This window comes from Primulina huaijiensis, chromosome 8, assembly GCF_012295235.1.
Source record: "Primulina huaijiensis isolate GDHJ02 chromosome 8, ASM1229523v2, whole genome shotgun sequence".
Taxonomy (NCBI): Eukaryota; Viridiplantae; Streptophyta; class Magnoliopsida; order Lamiales; family Gesneriaceae; genus Primulina; species Primulina huaijiensis.
The window spans coordinates 20,477,570-20,502,764 of NC_133313.1; the positions used below are offsets into that span (position 1 = coordinate 20,477,570).

Here is a 25,195-nt window from a genome sequence, read left to right on the forward strand (position 1 = left end):
AAAAAAAAACTTTGGACAAGGTGTTTTATAGAAGAAACGGAACTTCAGACGAGGTGATTATACATTTAGACTTCACATCTATTTGATTTGTCTCTTGACCATCGATATTGGATAAACTTACAATCTTATTATCATCTAAAATTGGCAAATCGCTAGTGGCGAAAGATGGCTAGAGAATTTTTGACAAGATAATATAGTCGCTTTTATAACATAACTTTCATTATCAGACCTAGCCACAAATTGAAGAAGCAATTACGGAATTCTCCAAGGTAAGACGATTAACATAACTATTGAACTCAGTTGTCAACTCTAATCTTTACATTTACGGGTCATGTGCATTCTGCTAAATGATACGAGTCCCTCGTATTTTTATGAAAATTTACACGACGTGTTGGGGATCAAAAGGCTAAAATTTGACTACACCATATGGAAAAATTAGTCCGGGTGGAGCATAGACAAAGCCGGTGCAAACGCGGTCCCCAAGAGGCTTAATTGTGTAAAAAGCTAGCATAGTACATTGTAGCTTTTAGAAATTTAACCTGAATTGTGAAGGTGCCGAAAAAGAAAGTGTGTACATGACAACATTGACCCTACCTTTCTTTCAGGAGGTAATGTCGTCATCCATTCTTCCCTCTTTGGGGCCACTTTAACATCCGACTCAGCCAAAAGTATGTCATCGCCCTCCCTAGATATATCTACCAGATAAGAATTTCATTTTGCATAACAAGATCATTCTCATGAGCTAAATATCTTCGAACCTATTCTTACCAACATTATGATGATCATGATGATCTGAGTCCCTACAAAACCTGAATAAAGGAAAGCCAGAGGTATGGCATACAAAAGATAGCAGTTCAGATTTAATAAATTCACAAGATTTTTGTCAATTTTTAAAATGACATCCAGGAGCAACTATACTAGAAGAGCACGGTAAAGGATTAATGACAGGTGTCGAAAATGGTAATATATGAAGTGTCCAAATGCAACTCAAACAATAAGGTCAAATTTGCCTGTTCTGCAATGGACTGGAAAACTTCAATCGCGAATATTAGACCACTTAAGCTGACTTTAACCAAGAAGATATTTAATTTAACACATTGACTGTCTACAAGCAAGTCTTTTAGGTTTCATCGCCCACCCACTTCATGCATCAGCATATGTATCACACGAAATTTTCCAGAAAATACACACCTTGCAGACGTCTCCATTGTGCAGCCCCTTGCATGACTTTCAGCTCTGCCTGCATAAAATTAACAGTTTGTCAATAAACAGATCTGTGGTGCCTGTCACGCTGCATACATAATACAGTGACATATGATACCTGAAATGATTCTTGTTCCTCCTTCGCCTTTATTTTGTCATCTAATGCTCTTTTCGTTGCCAAAAGATAGTATGCTTATGATGTAAATCAAATTTCTTATCTGTATTATAAATTACAGTTACTTGTAGCCTCCTATGCAAGCTGTCCAGGCTACGGATTATTCCATCTTCAACATAGGCTCCTTGCTATCGTGGATTCTTTGAGGTCTACAAAGCGTGATCAACATCTTCAAAAAATCCAGGCACATGACAATATAGAACGACAGTTATATTATCCCAAACATGCCACCGAGGCAATAAGCTCCTACTCACATATTAAGTTCAAATCATGAGCCTGAGCATTGCTTACATTAGCATGCAAGTACGTAAAATTCTTTCCAACTTTCACAGAGTTGAAACTTGTCAAAGTACTTACCTTATCTGGATCCTGTAAATCCTTAAATGCTTTGTTCAACATAACAAATGCTTGGTTAGCTTGAGGGTGAGAGCATTTGTCAGGATGAACCATAAGAGACAATTTCCAATACCTAAATATCATATTATATGAAATTATTGGCCACATATTTCAAAAAGAGCTGTGATGCCCCGTGACGTCCAGAGTCATGGATAGGCCCTGGGACTTCATGGGCCATGAATAGTGCCCGGTTCAGGATGATATGCTCCCAGGCCGCTAGCATGACAAGACGGGTTAGAAACCTGAGTTATATAATTGTTCGAAACGAAGAGAGTACAACTTAGAAATCACAAAGTGAGCAATCAGTCAATGGGCCGAGTCATTGGACCACCCGGGACATGACTTCCCCAAGACGTGGAATGCCCGAGCTTTTCTATAATCGCCCGAGAAGCATTCTGCTCGGTCACCTCGATATGAGTAAAGCATTTAATGGCGTCAATTTGGTAGAGCATGCACATCCGACTTATTTCTGACAATAACATAAATGGTTGACAAAATTAGGTGGGTTGGATGTGACTAATATATGATTTGACATGTCAGAATATAGGGTATAAGCAGCCACCCTATTATAATTAATGATCAGCGCAAGGAACGAGGTCATCATTGTGATCTTTACTATAAATATCAAGTTTTTTATTTACATTTACTCTCGATTAAGATATTAACTCACATTGAATACTCTCATTTATTGTCACACCAATCACGTTCATCACTTACCTATATTGGTTTTATTGCTTGAGTACCCTGCTGACTTAAGCATCGGAGTGGCCACGCCGGACATCCCCCGGCGCCCATTCACGAGTTCATCTCCTTGTCTACAGGTCACAGGGAAAGCCATATCTCACACTGCTCTTATTCCCTTCATTATCTTGATAGCAGATCCGGTGGAGCACTCGACCCGGCTCGTCCATTTCACCCGGATCGCATCATTGGCGCCGTCTGTGGGAAATAGAGTTCTAAGACGTTGATATGGCTCCTACCAGAAGGACGAACCAAGACACCTCTCGAATCCAGGAGGAAAATAACACTCATCTTTCTGCTGCAGGTGGCCCGCCACCCAATGGCCCTCAGCCTACTATCCATTTGACACCTGCTGAGTTGACTAAAATTGTGACTGATGCTGTCAAGACAGCCATGGAAAAGCAGGCCACCACCCATCATTCTAGCCAACCTGAACAACCACATGAGCAACCACAGGAAGAGGAGAAAAGGGAAGAGGAGAGAGAGTCAAGTGCAGGTTCTAAATCCCCCACTGTTGCGGAAGAATTGGAGGAGTTGAGGAAAAAAGTAAGAGTATTAGAAGGGCAGGTTGGTTCTAAGAGCAATGCTCCAGCTATAAAGGGTTGCCCATTCTCTGATATTATCATCCGGGAACCGTTACCCGGACATTTCAAGTCAGCCAAGATCAAAGACTATGATGGGAGTTCTGATCCTGAGGAGCACTTGGCTCGCTTCGAAAACATGGCTATGTTGCATTGCTACGGGGACCAGATCAAATGTAAAGTGTTCCTCACCACCCTCGTCGACTCTGCCCAAAGATGGTTTGAAGGGCTGGTACCACAGAGTATCAATTGTTTTGAAGATTTCCAAAAAGTATTCTTGCATCAATTTAACAGCAGCAAGAAGTACAAGAAGACCGCTTTCAGTCTATTTGAGGTAAAGCAAAGGCAAGATGAAACCCTAAGGTCATATCTCAAAAGATTCAACCGAGTGGCCCTGGATGTGCCGGCCTGTGCACCCGAGACGAAGACCACAGCGTTCATGCAAGGGCTGTGGGAAGGTGATTTTTTCCGATCCTTGACTAAGAAATTGCCCAGAAATTTTGAAGATCTCTTGTCCCGTGCTGAGAAATACATTAATATGGAAGAGGAGCAGAATCAAAAGAGAGAGGCTTTGAAGAGATCCAGAGGAGACCGGGTAGCCAAGCCTGATGAAAGAGCTCCCAAGAAAAGTGGCCCGGGACTTTAATCTCATGTGCCTTTGAGAATTTCCCGGGACCGAGAGATTCAGGAATGCAGCTCGGATGTAGTCTCGCCTCCTGGACCAGTAGCCAGGACCCCAAGACCAGAGCGGAAAGGGTACTGTACCTTTCATAAAGAGTGTTCTCACAATACAAATGAATGTCGAACTCTAAGAAAAGAATTCAAGAAGCACTCTGAACCGGAATCTTATCCCTCTCGGGATGAACCTAGATCAACACCTTGGGTATATCGTCGTCCCGGATTTAATGCTCCCAAAAAATCAGCAGATATCCCGAGTAGAAGTAGAAGAGCAGAAGGAAGTTCCAGGGAAAAGAAAAATATACAAGAGAAAAGAGATCCTTCCCCAAGCCGAGGAGTAATAAAAATGATTTCGGGAGGATCCACAGATGGCGACTCCAATCGGGCTCGGAAACCCAGAAGCAGGAGGGAATGCTTGGAGGTCGATGGGATGAAGAGAGACGAGCCAGTTATAAGCTTTGGACCAGACGACCTCAGAGGAGTTAGTTTACCCCACAATGACGCTCTTGTTATTCAGGCCCGAGTGGCTAATTATGACGTGTTGAGGGTATGCGTTGACAATTGCAGCTCTGTTAATGTCATATTTAAGGAAGCCCTTATCCAAATGGATTTGCATGAATATCAACTAGAGGCGGTTGAGACTGCCTTGTTTGGTTTTGCTGGGCATTCTGTATACCCTGAGGGGGAAATCATTCTAACCTTAACCCTGGGCACTGGAGATCTGAGGAAGACAGTGATGACTGTTTTCACAATAGTGGTTGCCCCATCCTCGTACAATATTATATTGGGAAGGCCGGCCATGAATGAGATGAGAGATGTGGCCTCCACTTATCACCAGAAAATCAAATTTCCAGTGCGAGGACGGGTTGGAGAAGTCAAGAGGGACCAACCCTCTTCTCGGAAATGTTATGGGGAGACGATCCGAGTAAATCAAAAGAAGGCAAGGAAGGAAGGGAAAGAGTATCGAGAAGGGGCAAAGGAGGGAGAAGTACATTTTGTCGCAGAAGAGGAGCAAGAGGTGGTGGAAATTGAACCGGGAAAACACGTCCGGGTGGCCCGAGACATCTGCGCATCCACCCGGGTAAATCTCTTAAATTGTCTAAAAGATAACATTAGTGTTTTCGCCTGGTCTCAACAAGAACTAAGCGGGATCTCGCCCCAAGTGGCCGAGCATAAATTAAATATCCTCCCGAGATCCCGGCCCGTAAAGCAAAAGAAGATGCATTTTGGCCCTGAAAAAGACAAAGTGATTGAAGAGCAAGTAGGAGAGTTGCTGAAGGCCGGACATATCAGGGAAGTCTAGTTCCCCACTTGGCTATCAAATGTGGTGCTTGTCCCAAAATCCACTGGGAAGTGGAGAATGTGTGTTGATTTCAGGGACCTGAATAAAGCTTGTCCGAAAAACTGTTATCCACTCCCCGGATTGATCAGATGGTAGATTCTACCGCTGGATGAGAATTATTAAGCTTTCTGGACGCATATCAGGGGTATCATCAAATCCCCTTAGCTCTGGAAGACCAAGATAAAGCCAGTTTTATCACCTCCGGGGGCACCTTCTGCTATGTTGTTATACCTTTTGGATTGAAGAATGCAGGGGCTACGTACCAACGCTTGATGAATCTAGTCTTCCAAAAGCAAATAAGCCGGAATATTGAAGTGTATGTGGATGACATTCTAATCAAGACCAGGGAAATTTCCAACTTTATTGATGACTTAGCTGAGACCTTCACCACCTTAAAGCAGTACGGAATAAAGCTCAACCCGGGCAAATGTATATTTGGGGTCAAGAGTGGTAAATTTTTGGGTTTCTTAGTAACTGACAGGGGAATCGAAGTCAACCCTGAAAAAATCAAAGCAATAATGGGCATGCCTTCTCCTCAATCTGTCCGAGATGTGCAAAGTCCATTTGACCATTAGCCTTGATAATGACCGCTAGGAAGTTGAGACCTTATTTTCTCTCACATCCCATCGTGTTTTTTACCAATTCTTCACTCGGAAGGATCATAACTCACACCGAAGTCTCCATACCTTTCCCCATAGCCCGAGTACAGAAAAAATTCCTTCTTGTGGCTGTGGATTATTTCTCCAATTGGGTAGAGGCCGAGCCATTATCCAAGATTACCGAGGAAGAAGTCATGAAATTTTTATGGAAGAGTATTGTTTGCAGATATGGTATCCCGAGGAAATTAATTTCAGATAATGGAAGGCAATTTCAGGGGAAGAAAATCACCTTCTGGTGTCGAGAAATGAAGATTACTCAATCTTTCACCTCAGTAGCTTACCCTCAGGTTAATGGCCAGACTGAAGTAATTAAATAGGATCATTGTGCAAGCACTGAAAGCCCGACTCTATGGGAAGGGTAAAGATTGGGTAGAGAAATTACCGAGTATATTATGGGCATGCCGAACTACACCTCGATCATCTACTCAGGAAACACCCTACAACCTTGTCTATGGTTCAGAAGCCGTCCTACCCGTGGAAATTGGGCAATCTTCTACTCGGATAGAATCTTATCCGAGCAACAATGATCAATCCCGGTCCATTGAACTTGATTTAGTAGAAGAAAAAAGAGATCGAGCGGCCATTCGAATGGAAGCTTATCGTAGCCGGGTAATGAAGTCCTATAACAAGCATGTTCGACCACAAAATTTTCAGGTTGGTGATCTGGTTATGAAAAAGACCAAGCCGGTAGGTGATGTGGGAAAATTAGAAGCAAGGTGGGAAGGACCTTTCAAAGTAATTCAAAGAGTTAGTTCAGGTGCAGCTTATTATTTGGAAGATCCTCAGGGACATGTCCTTAAAAGACCCTGGAATGCATTTCATTTGAAGAAATATTATGTATGAAGAATTGTACCTATTATAAGTTTTCTTAATAAAGGAATCATTCAACAATTCATCTACAAAGTCCAAGGACCCGTACCTTGGCCCGGGGACCCGTACCCCGGTCATCTATACAGTCCAAGGACCCGTACCTTGGCCCGGGGACCTGCACCCCATTCATCTACAAAGTCCAAGGACCCGTACCTTGGCCCGGGGACCTGCACCCCATTCATCTACAAAGTCCAAGGACCCGTACCTTGGCCCGGGGACCCGTACCCCGGTCATCTATAAAGTCCAAGGACCCGTACCTTGGCCTGGGGACCCATACCTCGGTCATCTATAAAGTCCAAGGACCCGTACCTTAGCCCGAGGATCCGCACCCCGGTCATCTATAAAGTCCAAGGACCCGTACCTTGGCCCGGGGACTCGCACCCCGTTCATCTATAAAGTCCAAGGACCCGTACTTTGGCCTGGGGACCCGTACCTCGGTCATCTATAAAGTCCGAGGACCCGTACCTTGGCCCGAGGACCCACACCCCGGTCATCTACTAAGCTCGGGGACTTATACCTCGGTCATTCACCGATTTCAGGGGCCTACACCCCATTAATTTAACAAGCCTAATTACCTAAGGAACTTTATTTGGTAAGGGTTGATTAAATCTCACAGAAATACGGGAAGAAAAGTCAATGTGAAGATGTGGGAACGATTATTCGAGGCAAGAAGAAAAAGGAAAGAAATATTTCATTAAAGAAGGAAATATTTACAGGGTGCCCGAAAACTCGGGAAATAAAAAAAAAACGACAACAACAATAGAATTTATTCTACAGGGGGATCCTGCTCTTCTTCTGGCCGAGACATTGCAGCCTTTTCTAAATCAGGAAAATCCTCCCGGTCGGCTGGAACCAGGCCTGCCTCTTCGAATTGTTCCAGGCACTTATTGAAGCCCTGTTCACAGTAAGGAAAAGCCTTATCGGCCACCATTTTCTTGAACTCTCGGGACTTCAAGAAGCGAACTGTGTGTTCTTCCTGGGTTTTCTTTATTAGTTCAACGCCAGCCTGAAAGTCCTCAGCCCTAACCCGGGAATATTCCGCTTCCGCCTTTGCTGCCTGCGTCTCTGCCCGGGCTTCAGCAAGTTCTGCCCGAATCGAATCCATCTGTCCCTGCCAAACAGCCCTCTCCCGAGCCAGAATTTGCTCATGAAGCTCATTCAACCGACCGATCTCTTCTTGGAGTTTGTCATGCGCCTCTCGGGCGGTTTTGGCTTGAGTATTGGTCCCCTTGGCCGCATGAGCTACCCGTTCGTAAGCATACATGAGCATCTGCAGGCCCTGAAAACCAAGAAAGGTCAGAAGAAATAATATGAAAGTTTGTACAAAATCAGAAAATTAAGGAAAAGAAAACTTACGGAGAAGGACCGGGCAACTCCATCTGACAGTAGCATATTAGGGTGGAGCCCCTGAAGATGTTCCGCCTCGTCGGGACGTAAGAGGCCCCGGATCATTTTTACAAGGTCCGAGCTGACCTCATCCCCAAAAATATTGGGGAGGATCCAGGGCCTTCCACTGGTGGGGCCAGCAGATGACCCGGTAAGTGGAGGAGACCTGACAATCTCCTCGGGTACATTTCCAGAACCACCGTTTCCACGACCGGTTCCGCGGCGGCTTTTCTTTTTCTGTGGTTAAGAGGAGCCGGGTCCTCTTCAGCAGCCTGGGAGGTAGTGTCCTCCCGCGCTTTTGTCTCTGTTTCTACCCGGCATTCCTCAACTTCCCGGGCCTCCGCCGCCGCCCGAGCTCGGCGTCCTCCTCCTCCTCCTCTTGAGCCTCCCGGGCTTTTTTGTCCGCTCGAGCTTTCTTCTGCTCGGCCTTCTTTTTGGCAGCCGCCTCAACCAGGCTTGCCTTTATCATATCTTCTTCAGCTGCGTCAATCAACAAGTCAGAAGAATTTACATACAAGAATAAAAGAACTAGGAGAAATAATTTACCAGCCCGTGACTCGGCTTGATCGTATTCATCAATAATCTGGTCCATCGGGTCTTCAGGTCGGGACCCAATCCCATAGAACACCAGATTATCTCCCCCGATCAGCACTGAAGACTGAAAGGATTGCTTTTCCAAAGCATCCCAAGCTTGAGTAAAAGGAGGGAGAAACTTGTAGTCTCGGGGAAGCTCAGGTTGCGGGGGCAAAGAAGTAAGAAAGCCTGTCGCACAGGTCAAAGAAGTGGGGGGTTGTAAAAAGAAAAATTTTGTTTTCCATCCCTTCAGAGAGGAAGGGATGTCAGTCAAGAACCGATAATGCATTCGGGCCATGAGAGAGAAGACCCATCATTAAATCGGCAAGAAAAAAATAATGAAAAATAGAAGAGTTGAGTAGAAGAGATTTCATACGAAACAAAATAAAAGTAGCAGCCATAATGCGGAAAGTATTAGGGTGGAGATGATTAATGGGAAGTCCAAAGAATCGGGCAACCCCTTCAAAAAAGTGATGGACTGGAAATCGGAGCCCACTTTTGAGTTGTTCAACAAAAAAAGTCAGATAACCCGGGGGTGGGGTGTCAGGATGGTCGGAGGACCCGGGAATTTGAATTTTGTAATAGGAAGGAATGGACCCTAAAGACCTAATTTCTTCCATATTACCCGGGCGAAGGGTAGAAGTCACAGTAGAGAACCACAAGGGCCCTGCTACCTTATCTTTCCTTTTGTCAAGAGAACTGGAAGGACGAGAAGAAGTTTTGGGTTTTTGGAGAGGTTGGGAAGAAATGATAGGGATACCTATGGGGATTTGAACAGAATGTTCGGAAGAGTTCGGGGAGTTATCAACCGACCGACCCTTGGCATTTTGGCCAGAAGTAGAAGAAGTGGAATTTGACATGAATCAAATAAAAGTAAGGGAGAAGGAACTTACGATCCACTCGCTGTCCCGATTCGTGTGCCCGGGTCAGGATGATATGCTCCCAGGCCGCTAGCATGACAAGACGGGTTAGAAGCCTGAGTTATATAATTGCTCGAAACGAAGAGAGTACAACTTAAAAATCACAAAGTGAGCAATCAGTCAATGGGCCGAGGCATTGGACCACCCGGGACATGACTTCCCCAAGACGTGGAATGCCCGAGCTCTTCTATAATCGCCCGAGAAGCATTCTGCTCGGTCACCTCGATATGAGTAAAGCATTTAATGGCGTCAATTTGGTAGAGCATGCACAACCGACTTATTTCTGACAATAACATGAATGGTTGACAAAATTAAGTGGGTTGGATGTGACTAGTATATGATTTGACATGTCAGAATATAGGGTATAAGCAGCCACCCTATTATATTAATGATCAGCGCAAGGAACGAGGTCATCATTGTGATCTTTACTATAAATATCAAGTTTTTTATTTACATTTACTCTCAATTCAGATATCAACTCACATTGAAAACTCTCATTTACTGTCACACCAATCACGTTCATCACTTACCTATATTGGTTTTATTGCTTGAGTACCCTGCTGACTTAAGCATCGGAGTGGCCACGCTGGACATCCCCCGGCGCCCATTCACGAGTTCATCTCCTTGTCTACAGGTCACAGGGAAAGTCATATCTCACACTGCTCTTATTCACTTCATTATCTTGATAGCAGATCCGGTGGAGCACCCGACCCGGCTCGTCCATTTCACCCGGATCGCATCAAGCTGCTTTCAATCACAATGGGTATTCACATACATCAAACAACGATAGCATGATCTACCATAGAACACAGCTATATTTTTCTAGTTCCTGAGATGGTAGGAGTGCTATAGGGCAAAGAAATTGATGTTACAAACAACATTTGACATGCGAATAGTATGAGAATTTTCTGTTCATCCTAAAATATTATCACAAGTGTACCTTTTCTTCATGTTTTTTAGCTGACATATTTTTATTCACCCCAAGAACATCATATGGACGAGCTTCTTTAGCACCGATTATTCTTGTAATATGAACCCACGCAATGATAGTTAAAAAATCGATTGCACGAGCAACCACCAAATCAACATGCTGCCTGATGGAAAGTAAACAGAAAAAATATTTCTATCAGGAAAAATTTAAAAGTTAGAATTGTGTACCCGTCAACTAAGAGTAAAATTCAGAACAAAACTGAAAATTCAAGGAATGCACTAAAATGAAAAGATAAACTTTTGCGAAACATATAATTAAATTACTCCAGTTCTCGTGAAATTGGACTGACCATCTCATTTCCATCAAGAAGTTAAAGTAGCTGGAAACAGGAACACTACAAAGCATAAACACACACCCACACACAAGTAAGCACGGATTTCAATATAATAAAGAAAACCCATGAAGAAAAATATTGAATCGATTATAAATTCGACAATAATTTGTAGAAAATAGGAAAACAAAGCAACTTGAATTGCTGGACTGAAGATGCCGTGCGACGGGGGAAGATTAACAGAAACACCGATTCGGTGCTTTCCACTCCACGCGACTCTCCTAAGTCAGGCTAAATCTTTACAAAAAGCGTGTTCCACTTACGACTGTTCATGCGATTTAAACTATCCAACATTTTTAAAGCAGGACCTGGACTAGTATTATAAAATAATATCGATTAAAATATAATTGCAGTATTATATTGTATTTTAAATTTGTAGTTGGAAAATTAATGGCTATATATAATTTAAAAAAATTTAAATAGTGAGTTGACATGTAAACAACGAATTGGTTATTAAATATTTTCCGATCGACGTTAATGTAAAAATATATTAAATGCATCTGACAAAGTGATACAAAGAATTAGTTGAGATTAATGATTTAACATATTTTGATATATAAGATTTACAAAATAATAGTATAAATGCATAGTTCCATATTTTTATGTCAGGTAATTATCAAAAGAATCTTTTAACTTTGATTTAAAAGAGTAGATTGTTGGGTTGTAATAGTTGTATTTGTTTAATAAAGGAATCGAAACGTGACATCTCTTGTACGATTTAAAATATTTGAATTGTATAACTACCATCAACTATAATTTTTTTGTAAAACGACAAGTGTTCGGTCCTACATTTACAAATAGTGCAATTATTTAGAGATAGACTGTTGGAGTGTAATAATTATCTCTGTTGGTGGAGCAATCGAAACGTAACGCTTGTGATGTCGAATGATTTAAAATGTTTGAATTTCATCATTTTCACCTATTAACAACTTAAATGTTAGTAAAACGACAAACGTTAGTATTACATAAATTTATATAATTTTTTTGTTTGTCAAATTCACGATGAACTTGTGAAGTTTATAAGATTTTGTGACTAGAATTCGCAGCATAATATCTTATTTTTTTAATAATTTAATTATTTTTATTCTATTGTTATTCTGTCTTTTNATAGACACACATATATTTATCACAAAACAAATTTTATGTGTGACACAGTCTCACAGATCAATTTTATGAAACATTTTTATTAATCAATTTTGTGAGACGGATCTCTTATTTGAGTCACCTAAGAAAAAATATTATTTTTTGTGTTAAAATTATCATTTTTATTGTAAATATGATTATAATTGACACACCTTACAGATAATGATCTGTGAGACTGTCTCACACTATATTTGCGTTTGGAATTCAAGATTTATATATTTGGAATTATATTCGATAATAATTTGTGTATATAATATGGTTTTTATGCATAATCATTAGGCACCAATGTGTTAATTGTGATGTACCTTCTTGGTTGTCGGATCATTTATTTCGTGATATTAGTTTACAATCTTAATAGATAGTTTTATTTTATTTTTTTTAAAATAATTAAGTCAACCCTCTTTAAAATAAATTTCTTAATATACCAATTAACCTATTTTGGACACATATAAGAAGAATAGTTCGATCTAGAATTATACTAAATATTGTAATCTAGATTTTTACAACTACCAAATGAAGATATTATTATTTTTAAAAAAAGTAAAAAAAAAAAGAAATTATTATAAATGAACACCATTAGGTGATGTTTATATATGTATAGGGAAAAATTTGTTTGAGACGGTCTCACGGGTCGTATTTTGTGAGACAGATTTCTTATTTAGGTTATCCATGAAAAAATATTAATTTTTATGTTAAAAGTATTACTTTTTATTTGAATATCGGTAGGATTGACTCGTCTCACAGATAAAGATTCGTAATACCGTCTCAGGAGACTTACTCATATGTAAATCATGTGCAATAATTGGTCGGCATGTATGACTAATTATGAAGGAAATGGAATCATATATCTTGTCTCCGTTTGAATATACAAAATGCATGTGCTGTTTTTTCGATAAATCACACACGATTGTTCGAGAATTACATTACAAGTACGAGATTAACAAATAAAAAAAGGAAACGTATTCTTCTTCAAATTAACATCAAGAAACTGTAATTTCCTAAAATGAAACCAAAAACTAGAAAGAAAGATAATCACCATGCTCGTTTCTTGATGGAACAACGAGAATTACGGTGGACAAGAACTTTTTTCAAGATTTTGATGAAAACTAGGATCTTCGGTTTCTTCCCAGAAAACCTGTGTCCATTTGATCTTGACAGTTTCAACGCTTCGATGCAACTTACTTGCACCGCTCGTCCAGGTGATGAATTAGCATTATTATCACAAGTTTCCGCCATTTTCACACAATTTCTCGAGAATTGTACGTCTTCGTTCAAATCTTCCCACAACACGTCCATTCTCTCGTCTTCGTAATCGCCATAAGAATAACTCCGTCTCTGAGTAATTACAGAACTTTTGGGTTTCAGTTCTTGGAACAAGCAAAACTTGAAATGCGGTGGAGGGACGTCAGTGGTGGTGGGGTAATTCATGTTGCTGTTGCAAGTTCTGAGTTCTTGGAAGGAAGAACAAAAGTCGAATTCTTGGTAGTGGTTTTGGCGGGGGAGCCGCCATAGAGGCGGGGAATCCATGAAATGCGGTGGAGGGACGGTGGTGGTGGCAGGGAAGCTGAAGTCATCATCTTCTGCGCCGGCGGCCATGGATTTGGGATTCTTGAAGTTTGTGAAGGGATACTGTCTGTTATAGAAGGTGGAATATGTATGCGGATTCTAACGGCTATAACTTGTCACTTGCGGCACTAGTTAATATCTTCTCGTTATTATTATTGTCATTAAGTAAAGGATGGGGGGACGTTTATTAAATTTTCACCAAATCTAGTTAATGAGAGAATCAATATGGTATAGTATCTAGATTTTGTGAGACGACATCTAATTCGATCTGATTCATGAAAAATATTATTTTTTATATTAAAATTATTGATTTTACTTTAAGTATGAATCGGGTTTATCGTTTCACAAAAAAAAAATCAATGAGAGCGTCTCATAATGAATCTTATTTATTACATTTGCGTTTGGAATTTGAGATTTATATATTGGGAATTATATTGGATAATAATTTTGTGTATATAATATGGTTGTTATGAAATATGCATAATTATGAGGCACATATGTTTCATGTAACTTGGTGGTTAGATGGCATCTCGTCTCTCTTAAATTAAACTAGCCAGATCTCATACTGCTGGAACAATCGTATCTTTTTTTTAAAAAAAAATAATTAGATAGCTTCAATTATCATTTTGCTATCGTTAGTCTTGATTATTGAAAGCAAATTGTGATCAAATAATTTTGGAGTCAAATCATATTATCTAGATAAATGATTTAATTTATAGATTGTGAAGAAATTAATGTGAAAAATAAAAAATGGTTAGTGTCTAAAAAAACGAAAAGGTAAATTTTTAAGTTAGAGTGTTTGGTAAATAAGTTATTACAAGAATAATGTTAACTGTATAACAAATATATGGTACAACGATCTGCACAATAATTATATCGTGGTATTTTGTTAATATTTCATGAGATTTTGAAAAATAAAATTTTTGTATTATAAAAATTATTGTATAAATTTAGTTGTATATATAATATTACACTTATTATAATACTAGATTTTTAATAAAATATCAAATATTCTTAATTGGATAATACAGATATCCCCTTCAAACGTTTATTTACCAAAATATCATAATCATTTTTTAAGAATCAAAACCGTCGTGAGACCAACTATGACATTTTCATGAAATTAAGCGGAAGCTAACAAATGATTGAAGAATAATTTTTTTTAGAAATCGCAAAGTGCATTGACTGATGTAATATTCACTTATTAGATGTATGTGACGCACTGCGACAATACTCACGTAGATACTCACATAGACGCCAACTGTGGGTGTTCATCATATTAAAACTATATCTATAGAATTTTGATATGATGAACATTTACTTGAACATTTATGTGAACACCGCTGAGACGACGTCGTGTACATTTAATATGTGAATGTTATCTCATAAGATGTTCACTATATCAAAACTATACCGTTGAGGTGATATCATGTAAATCTAGAACAAAAGGTAATTTAAATAATAATTTTCACAATTTTTATTCAAATAATTCTCTAAGAGTGTAAAATTTATTGTAAATTTATGGAGTGAAAATATATTTCTCATTAAAGTTATTACAGTAGCATTTATTAAGAGAAGTTGATATTTCGATGAATTAATTATTCGTAAAATGTCAATGAAAAAATTATGATCTGGTACTATCATTGAATTAAAATATTTAACTTCAATTATAAAATCAAAGTTTTAAAAATCACTCAATCGAAAATATTTATGAATTTAATAATTAGAAAAAACTTACATTTTTTAAAAATTATTAAAAAAAATTATGGTAAACTGAAAACTATGTAATATAGCACATTTATTTCAATAATATGCCAGAAATTTTGGAGAATAATTTCAGTTGTCTAGTTTTTTTTTTTAAAAATAATAACTCACCGAGTCGTAGTAGTGGGAAAAAAGTAATTTATGATGATTATTAATCAGCAAACAATTTGTTTTAAATGAGTATTATAATTAAAAATAAAAATCATTACAACACTCAATTTTATCATATATATATTTTATTTAGATTATAAATATAATATAATTAATTCGTTTCATAAATAAATAAAAAAATTTAAATGTATAAAGTCTGACCCAATTTTCGTATGTGGATCGAAAAATATGGGCCTATAAATACTGGCTGCTGGCGATACAAAATTCTTCTGGAGTTTTACTTACCGGAGAAAAACCCTAGCGAAGGGCAAGATGATTATTCCGGTTCGTTGCTTCACGTGTGGGAAGGTCGTCTTTCACTTTTTGTAGTCTTTGTTTAGATTTACTGATGCTTAATACTTTGTGTCGATGTTTTGATTTTCTTGGAAAACCTTTCTTTTAGGTGATTGGAAACAAATGGGATATGTATCTTGACTTACTCCAGTCTGATTACACCGAAGGGTGAGTTTTCTTGCAGCGGGGTTCATGATTTGTTTCCTGTAAGAGGTTAATTTAATGTTCTGATGTTGATATTTGCTTTGAAGTTATGTTCTCTTATCTTCGGGTCAAAGTGCAAGAATCGCGGTTTGTTCTGGAAACATCAAAGTTAAATTTTGATTCGCGTAAATAAACCTTAATTTTTGTCCATAAAGCAGTGTGAATGAATATATTATTCATTTACGGATATGGTTTATGGTGGTTTCTTGCCTTTGAGATTCATGTATTGATGAAAAGTATCTTTTCCTGGTTCTGTACCGGGTAACATATGAAAGTGTCACTAACTTATTGTTTTATTCTTCTAAAAGTAAATTTGAACGAATTCCTTGAAAAATAATCCTTGAACAATTCATTCAAATCCGTGAGATGAAATAATCCTTGATTACGACACCTGGTAAATTGCATGCTTTGTCATGATCTTGTTTCGTGAGAGAGAATATTAAATTGGTAGAAGTGTGTGTTAGGATGACCTTTGTATAGAAAATTGTAGTTTAGCTAGTTAACTAAACTTAATCCATTCGTCTTTGTTGTTTTGAGAAAGAAGTGAGGATGAGTTATTTTAAAATTTATTTCCGATTTATGTTATCTTTGTACAATTTCAAGGTAACCACACGAGTTTTCTTTGCAGCGATGCTCTAGACGCACTTATGCTTGTTCGGTACTGCTGCCGAAGAATGCTGATGACTCATGTTGATCTCATCGAGAAGCTTCTGAACTACAACAGTCAGTGTCATCTCCCTTATTTTTAAATCTCTCCTGCTTTCTATTCTTAGTGTCTGCATGCTTGATCTCTTTGATCGGTGGTTATGGATGCCAAAATCTGTGAACATGTCCTGTCAAGAGCTCTATCTGGTTGAATGGTTATTTATCATGATGGTAATTCTTTCCTTCTTTACAAATTACAAGCAAGGTCAAATCTAGTTGTTGCAATCGCTCTATGCGGCTTGGACCTATGGCAAACCACTTTGTGATATGAACATTCAAACATGTGAAGCGACTTAAATTGGCTTTCTGATGAAATTGATACATGTAATGGAACATTTGAGAACTCGTTAACTTCCCAATACACGACACTATGTTCCCTCGAAGAACATGTCACAATACGAGTTATTGCTTATTGAATCTGTTCATACTTGGATGCTTAGAAAAAACCCTTAAGCATCAAAATAATATCGCCCTTGGTTCACCGCTCTCCATAGTTGGAACTCACTTGGCAGTTGACTCTTTCTCTCTTACAGCTTTGGAGAAATCAGATGGCAGTTGATGCAGCTTCTTAGTTACTGTATTTGCGAGTGTGTATCTCGCAGTGCATCGTTTTGTTTCCCCACTGGTGGGAGGTTCATGTTAGCAGTGTAAAAGAATACTATGTAAAAATCTGGGAAGGCAGGCAAGGTGGTCTTTGAATCATGTGAACTTTCGAAGGAAATCAGCAATGAAATATATTAAAAAAATTTATTTCTTTTCCTTGCATTACACAGTTATATCAATCCTTACGTGGAAGACGCCTTTCTTATTCATTTCTGATTTCTTTACGTTATTAAAGTTAAAGATCTTTTATATTAACTCTTGTATTTCGATATATGTTGTAAAATCTTACTGTCATCGTTTTGAAAGTCATAATTCGAAGTTTTTTTTTTGTTCTAAAAAAAGAAATTATACTTGATGGTGATTGTTTACCTAAGGTTTTCCTCTTTGCAATGGATTTACATTTTTGTTCTTTTTATTTATTTTACTTTGTTTCTGGAAAGCAAGGTTCAAATTGTTTTTATCAGCCAGCATTAATTAAATTAATCCGTATTAATAGAGAAACATCATCTTGGAAAAGAGATTATGGTTATAATGCATTTTGATGAAAGCATTGAAACTATGAAAATTGTTAGAAGATGAAGAGTTGGAGATGACAAATGGAGGAATGTGGTATTTTTTTTATGTAACAAGTAAATTGATCTAGTACATGATTGTATTAACCAGTGTTTTCAGAATTAGATCGGTCAGTTGGGGTTTGTTCCAGACATCTTCTTATAACCGTTTGATCCGTTAGAACCAATCGAACAGGTATTGAACCAGAGTTTTCAATTTTTTAAATTTAATTTTCTTATTTTTAAAATCTTAAATTTAATATTTGATTATATACATACATTATTATTTGAATTAAAAATATTATTTTGGTAATATTAAAGTTTATTTAATGGTAAATTTGATTTAAATCCTCACACCCAAACTTAAATTTGTATTTTGTCAGAAAAATTACACGTTTACACTTTTTTTATTATAATTATAATTACAAAAAAACACCAGATACCGTATATGTAAATGATACGTATCTATCAACGTAACACAGAGTTCACAACAGCTATAACAAATTGAATTAACGCATGATAAAATTATTTGTAGTAATATTATAACAATACGAAACGAGACTTGAGCGGTCTTAAATGTTTCTTGAAACTTAATAAGAAGCTTTATGCAAACTAGTACAGGAACTGTGATAGATTTTAATTACGCGGTTTTTCCTTGTAATGCTCTTTTAATCTTCTTTTGGAAGAAAAAACCAAGTGCTGCCCCGACTATAGGCCAAGTTGATAGAATGGCTACATAAGCAAGCAACCAGATGGACCTCTTATTTTGTCGCGAAATCTGATATAAGCACCTTTCAACGACAGTTGAGCCCTTTGAATCCCCACCTTCTTTTTGAGCCACAAAGGATGAAGAATCCGGTTTTCTTGGATCAGTGACCTCATGGTTGCCTGTATCAAAACCGGTTCTGTTAGTCTCATCAGATGTCTCAATGATAGCACCATCCGTTTGCTCATTTCCCATTGCAGCCACCATTCCATCAGCTACGTTGAGATATGGGCCTTGATCTATCGAAGATTGAAGTAGTACAGAATGAGATCCATTGCTTTCTTTCTGAAATGATGATAGTAAAAGTGTAACCATTATTAGCCGAGCTTTATGCTGCGAATGTCCTGTTCGCTAGAAAAGTAAGATAGTGAAACAAACATGGACCTTCTTTTGTTTATGCATGTAAGAACTCGAATATAAAACTTCGAGAAATTCATTAACGGCTGTCACCCACCTGTGGAGAAAAGAACACTTTGAATTCAAAGATCCATGCCAAATTTCTGTGAAATTACCATTTAGCGGATCATGGGATCATGGGAGAAGTTTACTTTTAAAACGAGTTCGCATTGGCTGACTGGTCATATAGTGTAGAGGGAAAAGGCCTAGTTGCATGATAATATTCCTATTTCATATCAACGAGGCTAACCTAAGTCTACTCATATTTATAAATTTGTAGCGGTTTTATCAAGGCGTAAAAAACTGAACATTAGTTGCATGCTAATAAATTTGTAAAGATTGGTGAAATTTATATTGTCACGCATCACTGAAGACGTTAGTTTACAGAAAAAATGACAAGATAGGTATAATGTAGAGAAAAAAGTACCATAGGCCAGATGCAGTGAAGCCCTCAAAGAATGCCAGGTGTCCACCATGTTGTGTTGTGGCTAGAACGATGTTTTTATTTGCTCTACAATAAAAAATTAGTTATGGCGGGTCACATGAACTGTAAGAAGGCAGGGAGATGTAAACATACCGGCACTCATCCCAAGGAATGGCTTCTCTAGTGCAAACCGGGTCGTCCAATGCACTTATGCATAATAGTGGAACTGAAACTTGTCCGATAAAAGCAGCACTGCTACAACGTCTATAGTACGTGTCCACAGTCTTGAAGAAATAAAATGTATTTCAATATGCTTCCAACGAACATGATAGGGAGGAAGAGCAAGAGAAAGATACCTCATAGTTTCCAACTAGACAGGTGGCATGAGTATCAAAATCCCGAATAGATCGTGACTACAAAAAGACACATATTTAACCAGAAAGGAAGAATATTCTATACAAGTAGCTAATTTCTGAAACACAATATATCGCACAGGGAAAAACACACTTGAAAATAAGTTGCATTCATCATTCATGTTACCCATGTTCGTTTCACTAATTCCAGAACAATTTTAGATTAAAACATTTACAAAACTTTCAAGAAGAATCAAGTTTCAAATGAAATAAAGGCCATCAATCTAGTGGAAGACATTTGGGTAAAGCTATACATTTGTACATGACAAAGAAGTCCAAAAAACACTTAGGCGGACGAACCGTGTGATATATAACAGAACAAAGCTACTGGGGAAAAGGTAGTCTAGTTTAATCAACTAGTTCCTTGCAGTGCCACATAAGGAGCATTTACAAATCAGCAATTAAACAAAATATTAAGGCAACCTGCGGTATGTACAAATTTCGAAGGAAAAAAAACAAATTTTTAGTAAAAACAATACAAAATCCCAAAAAAGTAAAAGTACTTGCTCGAAAAGTACACAGCACTGCAGAAGACTAACTTTTTTGATACCCTCCCAGTTAGCAAGGCGAGAATAACGAGTTTCATGCCTGCATAACACAATTATATAACACAATAAGTTAGTGACCTTTTATGCCAGCCCAACATAAGATAGCTTATTAATAGAAATAAGTGAATGAAAATATTGCATCTTTGAAACAGGACTAGAATTCTAAATGGACTAACAAAGTTATATATCATTTTAGAGGGTAATAACATACAATTGTGCATAACCTTGAAGACCAATGGTAAGAGCTCTGTCATATAACTTTTGTACTAGTCTTCGACATATAAACCTGGAACCAATCTGTGAAAGTGGAAATAAAAGAGAGAAAATTCTATTAAATTATGAGATTGTATTATGTATAAGATGTTCCACTCAAGAAAATAGCTTCCGAAAATTGATAATTGACTTCTTATGGTACATGAAGGATTGGATGATGTCTTTTTCTAATATTGTCCAGCTACAGTTATCAATTTTTTTAAACCACAACTTTTATGAATACTTTATAATACTGAGCACCAACACAAACCAAAAGCAGCAGCCTTTTTACAAACTATCAGAGTCATATAAATTGTGTCTACAGTTTGTTAACAAAAAAAATGATATGACTTTAAACCAGTACTAGTAGTTCACACAAACTGACCAAGAGATCCCAAGGAGAGCAAACTGCTACAGCACCTGCAACCGGAACATTCTCCCCATCCTCTCCAAGATATTTTACCTACAAAAAAATATTTAGGTACCAACCAGTTACTAATACTGTCATTCTGCTCCATAGAACAAGGTAATACACTGGGAACATACCAAAATGTTAGCACCGATACTAGTTCCCACAACAAACAATGGTGCTGCATAATACTTTTCATGTAGATAATTAATGACATCTCGCACATCCTCTGTCCATCCAGCATTATAGAAACAATCTGACTGCAGAAATATAATCACTCAGGCCAAAGTCAAGGGTCGGAAAAACAACTATGATCGATATTTTTAATGAGAAATCCTGGTTGGCCAGCTAAACTTAACAGCTCCCACTCAACCTCAACAAGAAACTTTAAAACAAGTTTTACTGGAATGATCATCAAATCTTTCACAGAGCAACACATAAGATACAACAAATTCCAAGCATCGAAATAGAGAAGCATTGAAATATAGATATTGCAGGTGCTTGTATCAAACATAAGCACACTATCGCTCCTCTGAAATAAATACTTTCTCGAGAGAGAAGAGAGATGTTTTCACAAGTAGTTACACTTCAGAAAACCTACCATCCTTTGCTAGTATCGCCAAGGATCCTAGTACTTACAGTTACAGAAACGCCACCTAATCCTCGGTGATTGCTGACAACCACATTCCAACCATGTTTTGCTGTATTGAAAACAAGATGTTTCATGTACTGTAGCAAAAATCAATTAGATAAAGTCAATTTCTAAAAAGAGATGCAAGTTATCCAATGATCACGTAAATTAAAAAAGAAGCAGACATCCAATCACTAAATGATTCTTAAGGATTTGCCATTCCTAGTGTTTTGTTTGATTCCAACAATAAGTAATGAAATTCAACTCTGATACAATCCAATCATCCTATAAACAAAACATAGCTTACTTGTCAAAAATTCCATAAAACATGGTAAGCTGAACATCAAGATAAGAATGCCCGAACTAGCCAGTATAACCATTAAAAGGTCCATATAATAGGTTTCGGAAAATTGGATTTGCCATATAAACATGCTTCTTGCAACTCTTGTTTCATTATTTTGCTACTAGAACTCTGGATTAGATTTTAGGGTCCGTTGTTATGGATGTCGTTCTGAGCATGCAGTATTTTTTCTCTCTACTCTCTTGTTTAGTATGCAAGCTTCTGATGTTTTGGATGGCATACCGTTTACTTGGGTTATCAATGAAATCACCTTATCCAAAATTGCAGGAGAAAACTTTTAGGCAAAACGGTCAAGTTTGTTTACATTTTTTAGTTCATATTCAACTAATGATGACTGCCAAAATACAAAACAGGTACAGCACTTGAAACATCGAACAATTTCTCTTATGCCAACAGACAAAATCTGTATTCAGTGGATCTCAATCCCAAGCTCACCGGAGAAGCAGAATCACTTGTCAGTCCTGGAATCATAACAATAATTGGAGTCGCATCATCTTCAGAAATAACGTGGTTATTTGTAGCATCTACTCCAGATACTGCCAAAAAAAAACTGAAAGTCATATACGAGAAGTAAGCAACCACACCTCTTAAACAAAAAATAATCAGTTTTAACTGTCAGAAGTTGGAATATAATAGGATACTCAACAGACATAAACTTGTGCACAGGTGGGGATACTAGTTGCCAGATATGCCATGTTTCTTCTATCTATTCATACCAGAAACATGCACACCAAACCCGGTCCTCTTCAGCCAATCCAAAGAAAGTAAGTGGTGAATGTTTTCGTTTTTCTATATCTGTGGAGTGATGTTCGAGGTAGAAGACATTTAAATGCATTATAGTTAATTTATAACGTGAAAATGAAAGAACAATGATTTAAAGATTGATTTTTGCATAAATAAATTAATCAAGAAAGTCCATAATTGAATGTTGTGGTGGTGGTGTTTTTTTTTTTTTTTGGTATTAATGCAAAGACTGAGTGCAAAAGATATCAAAGTAAATAGATCGAGAAGATATAAATGACGAAGCTTCTTCGAAGGGAAAAAAAATAGAAAAAAGAAAAAAATCAGTATTAGTAATTGAGCAATTGTACTCATGAACATGAAACATGACTACTGCAGCAAGAATAGGTTTAGCATTCTAAACCCATTTATGGAGCTGAAGAAGCTATGTTGGGGAAAAACTCTTTTTATGATGCATTGGTGTATGCTTGCATTCTGTATCTGCTACATGCCTCAACCAGTCAAATAACAATATAAGGTATCATTCTCTTTACCATCAGAATGCATTAACCAATCCAGAGCAAACGTCCCACCATCAGATGCATGAAACATTTGTCTGAGATAAATTTCAACACAAGCATTAGAGGGGAGTATCAAGATAATTTCAATAGCATGAACAGAAACAATTTTAAGTTTCTATCATCCCTGGAAGATTTGAAAAGTGAATATACAGCAAATACTGAATACGGTATTATCTTACAAAGATCAAAACATTCTAACACCATAATATGCATATTGCTCTGAAGGTATGCTATCTATTTTCAATTTTCCCGACAAAGAAAGTAATGCGCTTGAAATCCTTGAGTATAAGCAGAAATACTTCACCTTCGATAGCTAAACACTGGAGGCCTCCCAAAGAAGTTTATGAAAGAAGTTTGGAAATGTGGATTTGAGAGCCAGGGTGTCGCCAAATACCTATTCAGTGCCAGGGTTACAGTAAAACAACATATCAACCAAAGTTGAACTGGAAAAAAAAGCAAGCTAGATTATAGCTACAACTATGAAATTTCCCTGCCAGTCATCTCTAATCTCGAAGAGGAAGTTGCTGGAAGTAATGTTAAAACAAACATCCTGAAATCTAATGAAAAATTGACCATCGAAATGAGAAAGGATCACTAGGAAAGAGTATAATTATTTTTTATCCCTCGCCATCTTCATCAACTAATAATGCAGATATTCTTCCCCTAGCCTCCACCAAAATTCATATCCAGAGGCCAGCATCACCGGCAGAAATGCAATCAACCATAAAAACCCGAATCATAAATGCAATTACATTTCAGCACTTAAATGATTTGTTCTTTTAACACCAAATTGTTCATCGATTCAAATATCTGATAAGCCAATATTTTAAAGCCCTTGTCTGAACTCTACTATCAAGAAAGTTCTCATTTGAGTTTTATTTTTATTTTTGCAATTTTTTTTTAAAAAGAGAACTTTACCTCCCATGAAGCGTCTTACACTTGGATACGACTGCACGATATATATCCGAGCTCGGATTAAACGTCAATGAAACCGGACCACCGCGAAATCCAGTAAAAAGATCCTGGAAAAAATGGAACTCCAAAAAATTGTACAACAAAATAGTGCAAAAGAGAAGAAACCCAGCAAAATACTTCCAAATGGGTATTGCAAAAGCGGTATCAAGAAGGAGCTTATAAGGAATTGCCGGAGGTTCAAGAATTGCTTCAGAGCAATCATCCATGGAAAGAAAAATTAATCGTTTTGATTAAATGTGATCGAAATTTCAGGTATTTGTGTCGGTTAATGGTTATTAATTGAGTAAACTGCCTGAGAATTTATAGTGATTAAAGAAATATTGTTTTAATTTTTTTGGAAAAAAAATATTTAAAAATTAACGATACTATTAAATATGTTCAAAATATATGATTTACGGAAAAAATTATTTATTAAACTTAAAACTATATAGTTTTAAAATCGATCACAATATTCTAAAACTATTTTCTGTAAAAATATGTCTAGAAATAATTATTTGAGTTTTTTTATATATATTATCATGCCGATGATAAAAAAGGTTTAATAATACCAAAATATGTTTAACTTTCATAATCTTATTTTATCCAAATGTCTTCACATCTTAATTATTATAGGAAGATATTATATTATTTAACATAAATTTACTCAAACATCCTTTAAAAACCAAGTTAGAATAATTGAAAGCCCTCTATTTTCGTTTGATTTGATTATTTTGTGAGAAGGATTAGTAGCCATATATATTAATTTTTTAGATAGATGCAACATAATTGGAGTACTGTACTGAAATTTCCATTTTCCTGCTTTCACACATAAACTTGTGCAAATTTCAAATGAATCCCAGCACTAATTAGTCAATAGGATATATCTAAAAAAATATTTAATAGATTATTATTAT

The 25,195-nt window shown here is 37.2% G+C and overlaps 3 protein-coding genes and 1 long non-coding RNA gene across 8 annotated transcripts; 1 reads left to right on the forward strand and 3 right to left on the reverse strand.

The window, feature by feature from the left end:
- LOC140982981 (uncharacterized) lies at window positions 1–11,105 on the reverse strand. Of its 3 annotated transcripts, XR_012176367.1 has the most exons (7): window positions 10,779–11,105; window positions 10,300–10,618; window positions 1,322–1,847; window positions 1,192–1,240; window positions 769–809; window positions 595–685; window positions 1–504 (listed from the first exon to the last, which is right to left on the reverse strand). It is a non-coding gene; the product is annotated as an uncharacterized lncRNA (long non-coding RNA). The 3 variants fall into 3 exon arrangements; XR_012176366.1 differs by lacking the exons at window positions 1–504; window positions 595–685; window positions 769–809 and having other exon boundaries at window positions 976–1,240; window positions 1,322–1,624; window positions 1,736–1,847; window positions 10,465–10,618; XR_012176365.1 differs by lacking the exons at window positions 1–504; window positions 595–685; window positions 769–809 and having other exon boundaries at window positions 976–1,240; window positions 10,465–10,618.
- A 1,916-nt stretch (window positions 11,106–13,021) lies between these two features.
- Window positions 13,022–13,585, reverse strand: LOC140982162 (uncharacterized). Its single transcript, XM_073448579.1, has one exon. The coding sequence runs from the start codon at window positions 13,583–13,585 to the stop codon at window positions 13,022–13,024; it is 564 nt and encodes a 187-aa protein (XP_073304680.1).
- A 2,066-nt stretch (window positions 13,586–15,651) lies between these two features.
- On the forward strand, window positions 15,652–17,593 carry LOC140983083 (DNA-directed RNA polymerases II, IV and V subunit 10). The gene is made up of 4 exons (XM_073449985.1): window positions 15,652–15,778; window positions 15,873–15,931; window positions 16,596–16,690; window positions 17,206–17,593. The coding sequence occupies exons 1-4, from the start codon at window positions 15,743–15,745 to the stop codon at window positions 17,229–17,231; spliced, it is 216 nt and encodes a 71-aa protein (XP_073306086.1). The 5' UTR covers window positions 15,652–15,742; the 3' UTR covers window positions 17,232–17,593.
- A 709-nt stretch (window positions 17,594–18,302) lies between these two features.
- LOC140982833 (embryogenesis-associated protein EMB8-like) lies at window positions 18,303–24,589 on the reverse strand. 3 transcript variants are annotated; one of them, XM_073449585.1, is made up of 14 exons: window positions 23,632–23,651; window positions 23,301–23,362; window positions 22,673–22,770; window positions 22,462–22,562; window positions 21,674–21,763; window positions 21,172–21,294; window positions 21,011–21,088; window positions 20,585–20,670; window positions 20,329–20,413; window positions 19,769–19,825; window positions 19,566–19,696; window positions 19,416–19,499; window positions 18,977–19,046; window positions 18,303–18,877 (listed from the first exon to the last, which is right to left on the reverse strand). In XM_073449585.1, exons 3-14 carry the CDS (start codon window positions 22,719–22,721, stop codon window positions 18,467–18,469), a joined length of 1,365 nt encoding a protein of 454 aa, XP_073305686.1. In that variant the 5' UTR covers window positions 22,722–22,770; window positions 23,301–23,362; window positions 23,632–23,651; the 3' UTR covers window positions 18,303–18,466. The 3 variants fall into 3 exon arrangements, with proteins under 3 accessions (XP_073305686.1, XP_073305684.1, XP_073305685.1); XM_073449583.1 differs by lacking the exon at window positions 22,673–22,770 and adding an exon at window positions 24,246–24,589 and having other exon boundaries at window positions 18,305–18,877; window positions 23,632–23,721; XM_073449584.1 differs by lacking the exon at window positions 22,673–22,770 and adding an exon at window positions 24,246–24,589 and having other exon boundaries at window positions 18,307–18,877; window positions 20,365–20,413; window positions 23,632–23,721.
- Between the last annotated feature and the right edge of the window lie 606 nt (window positions 24,590–25,195).

Coding starts and splice junctions, on each gene's coding strand:
- LOC140982162 (XM_073448579.1), bottom strand. CDS start 13,585: ATGGCCGCCGGCGCAGAAGATGATGACTTCAGCTTCCCTGCCACCACC.
- LOC140983083 (XM_073449985.1), top strand. CDS start 15,743: ATGATTATTCCGGTTCGTTGCTTCACGTGTGGGAAG. Junction 15,932..16,595: donor CAGTCTGATTACACCGAAGG/GTGAGTTTTCTT, acceptor TTTTCTTTGCAG/CGATGCTCTAGACGCACTTA. Junction 16,691..17,205: donor GAAGCTTCTGAACTACAACA/GTCAGTGTCATC, acceptor TCTCTCTTACAG/CTTTGGAGAAATCAGATGGC.
- LOC140982833 (XM_073449583.1), bottom strand. CDS start 24,508: ATGGATGATTGCTCTGAAGCAATTCTTGAACCTCCGGCAATTCCTTAT. Junction 23,363..23,631: donor CCAGTGTTTAGCTATCGAAG/GTGAAGTATTTC, acceptor AATTTATCTCAG/ACAAATGTTTCATGCATCTG. Junction 19,826..20,328: donor GCTGTGTACTTTTCGAGCAA/GTACTTTTACTT, acceptor GTCTTTTTGTAG/TCACGATCTATTCGGGATTT.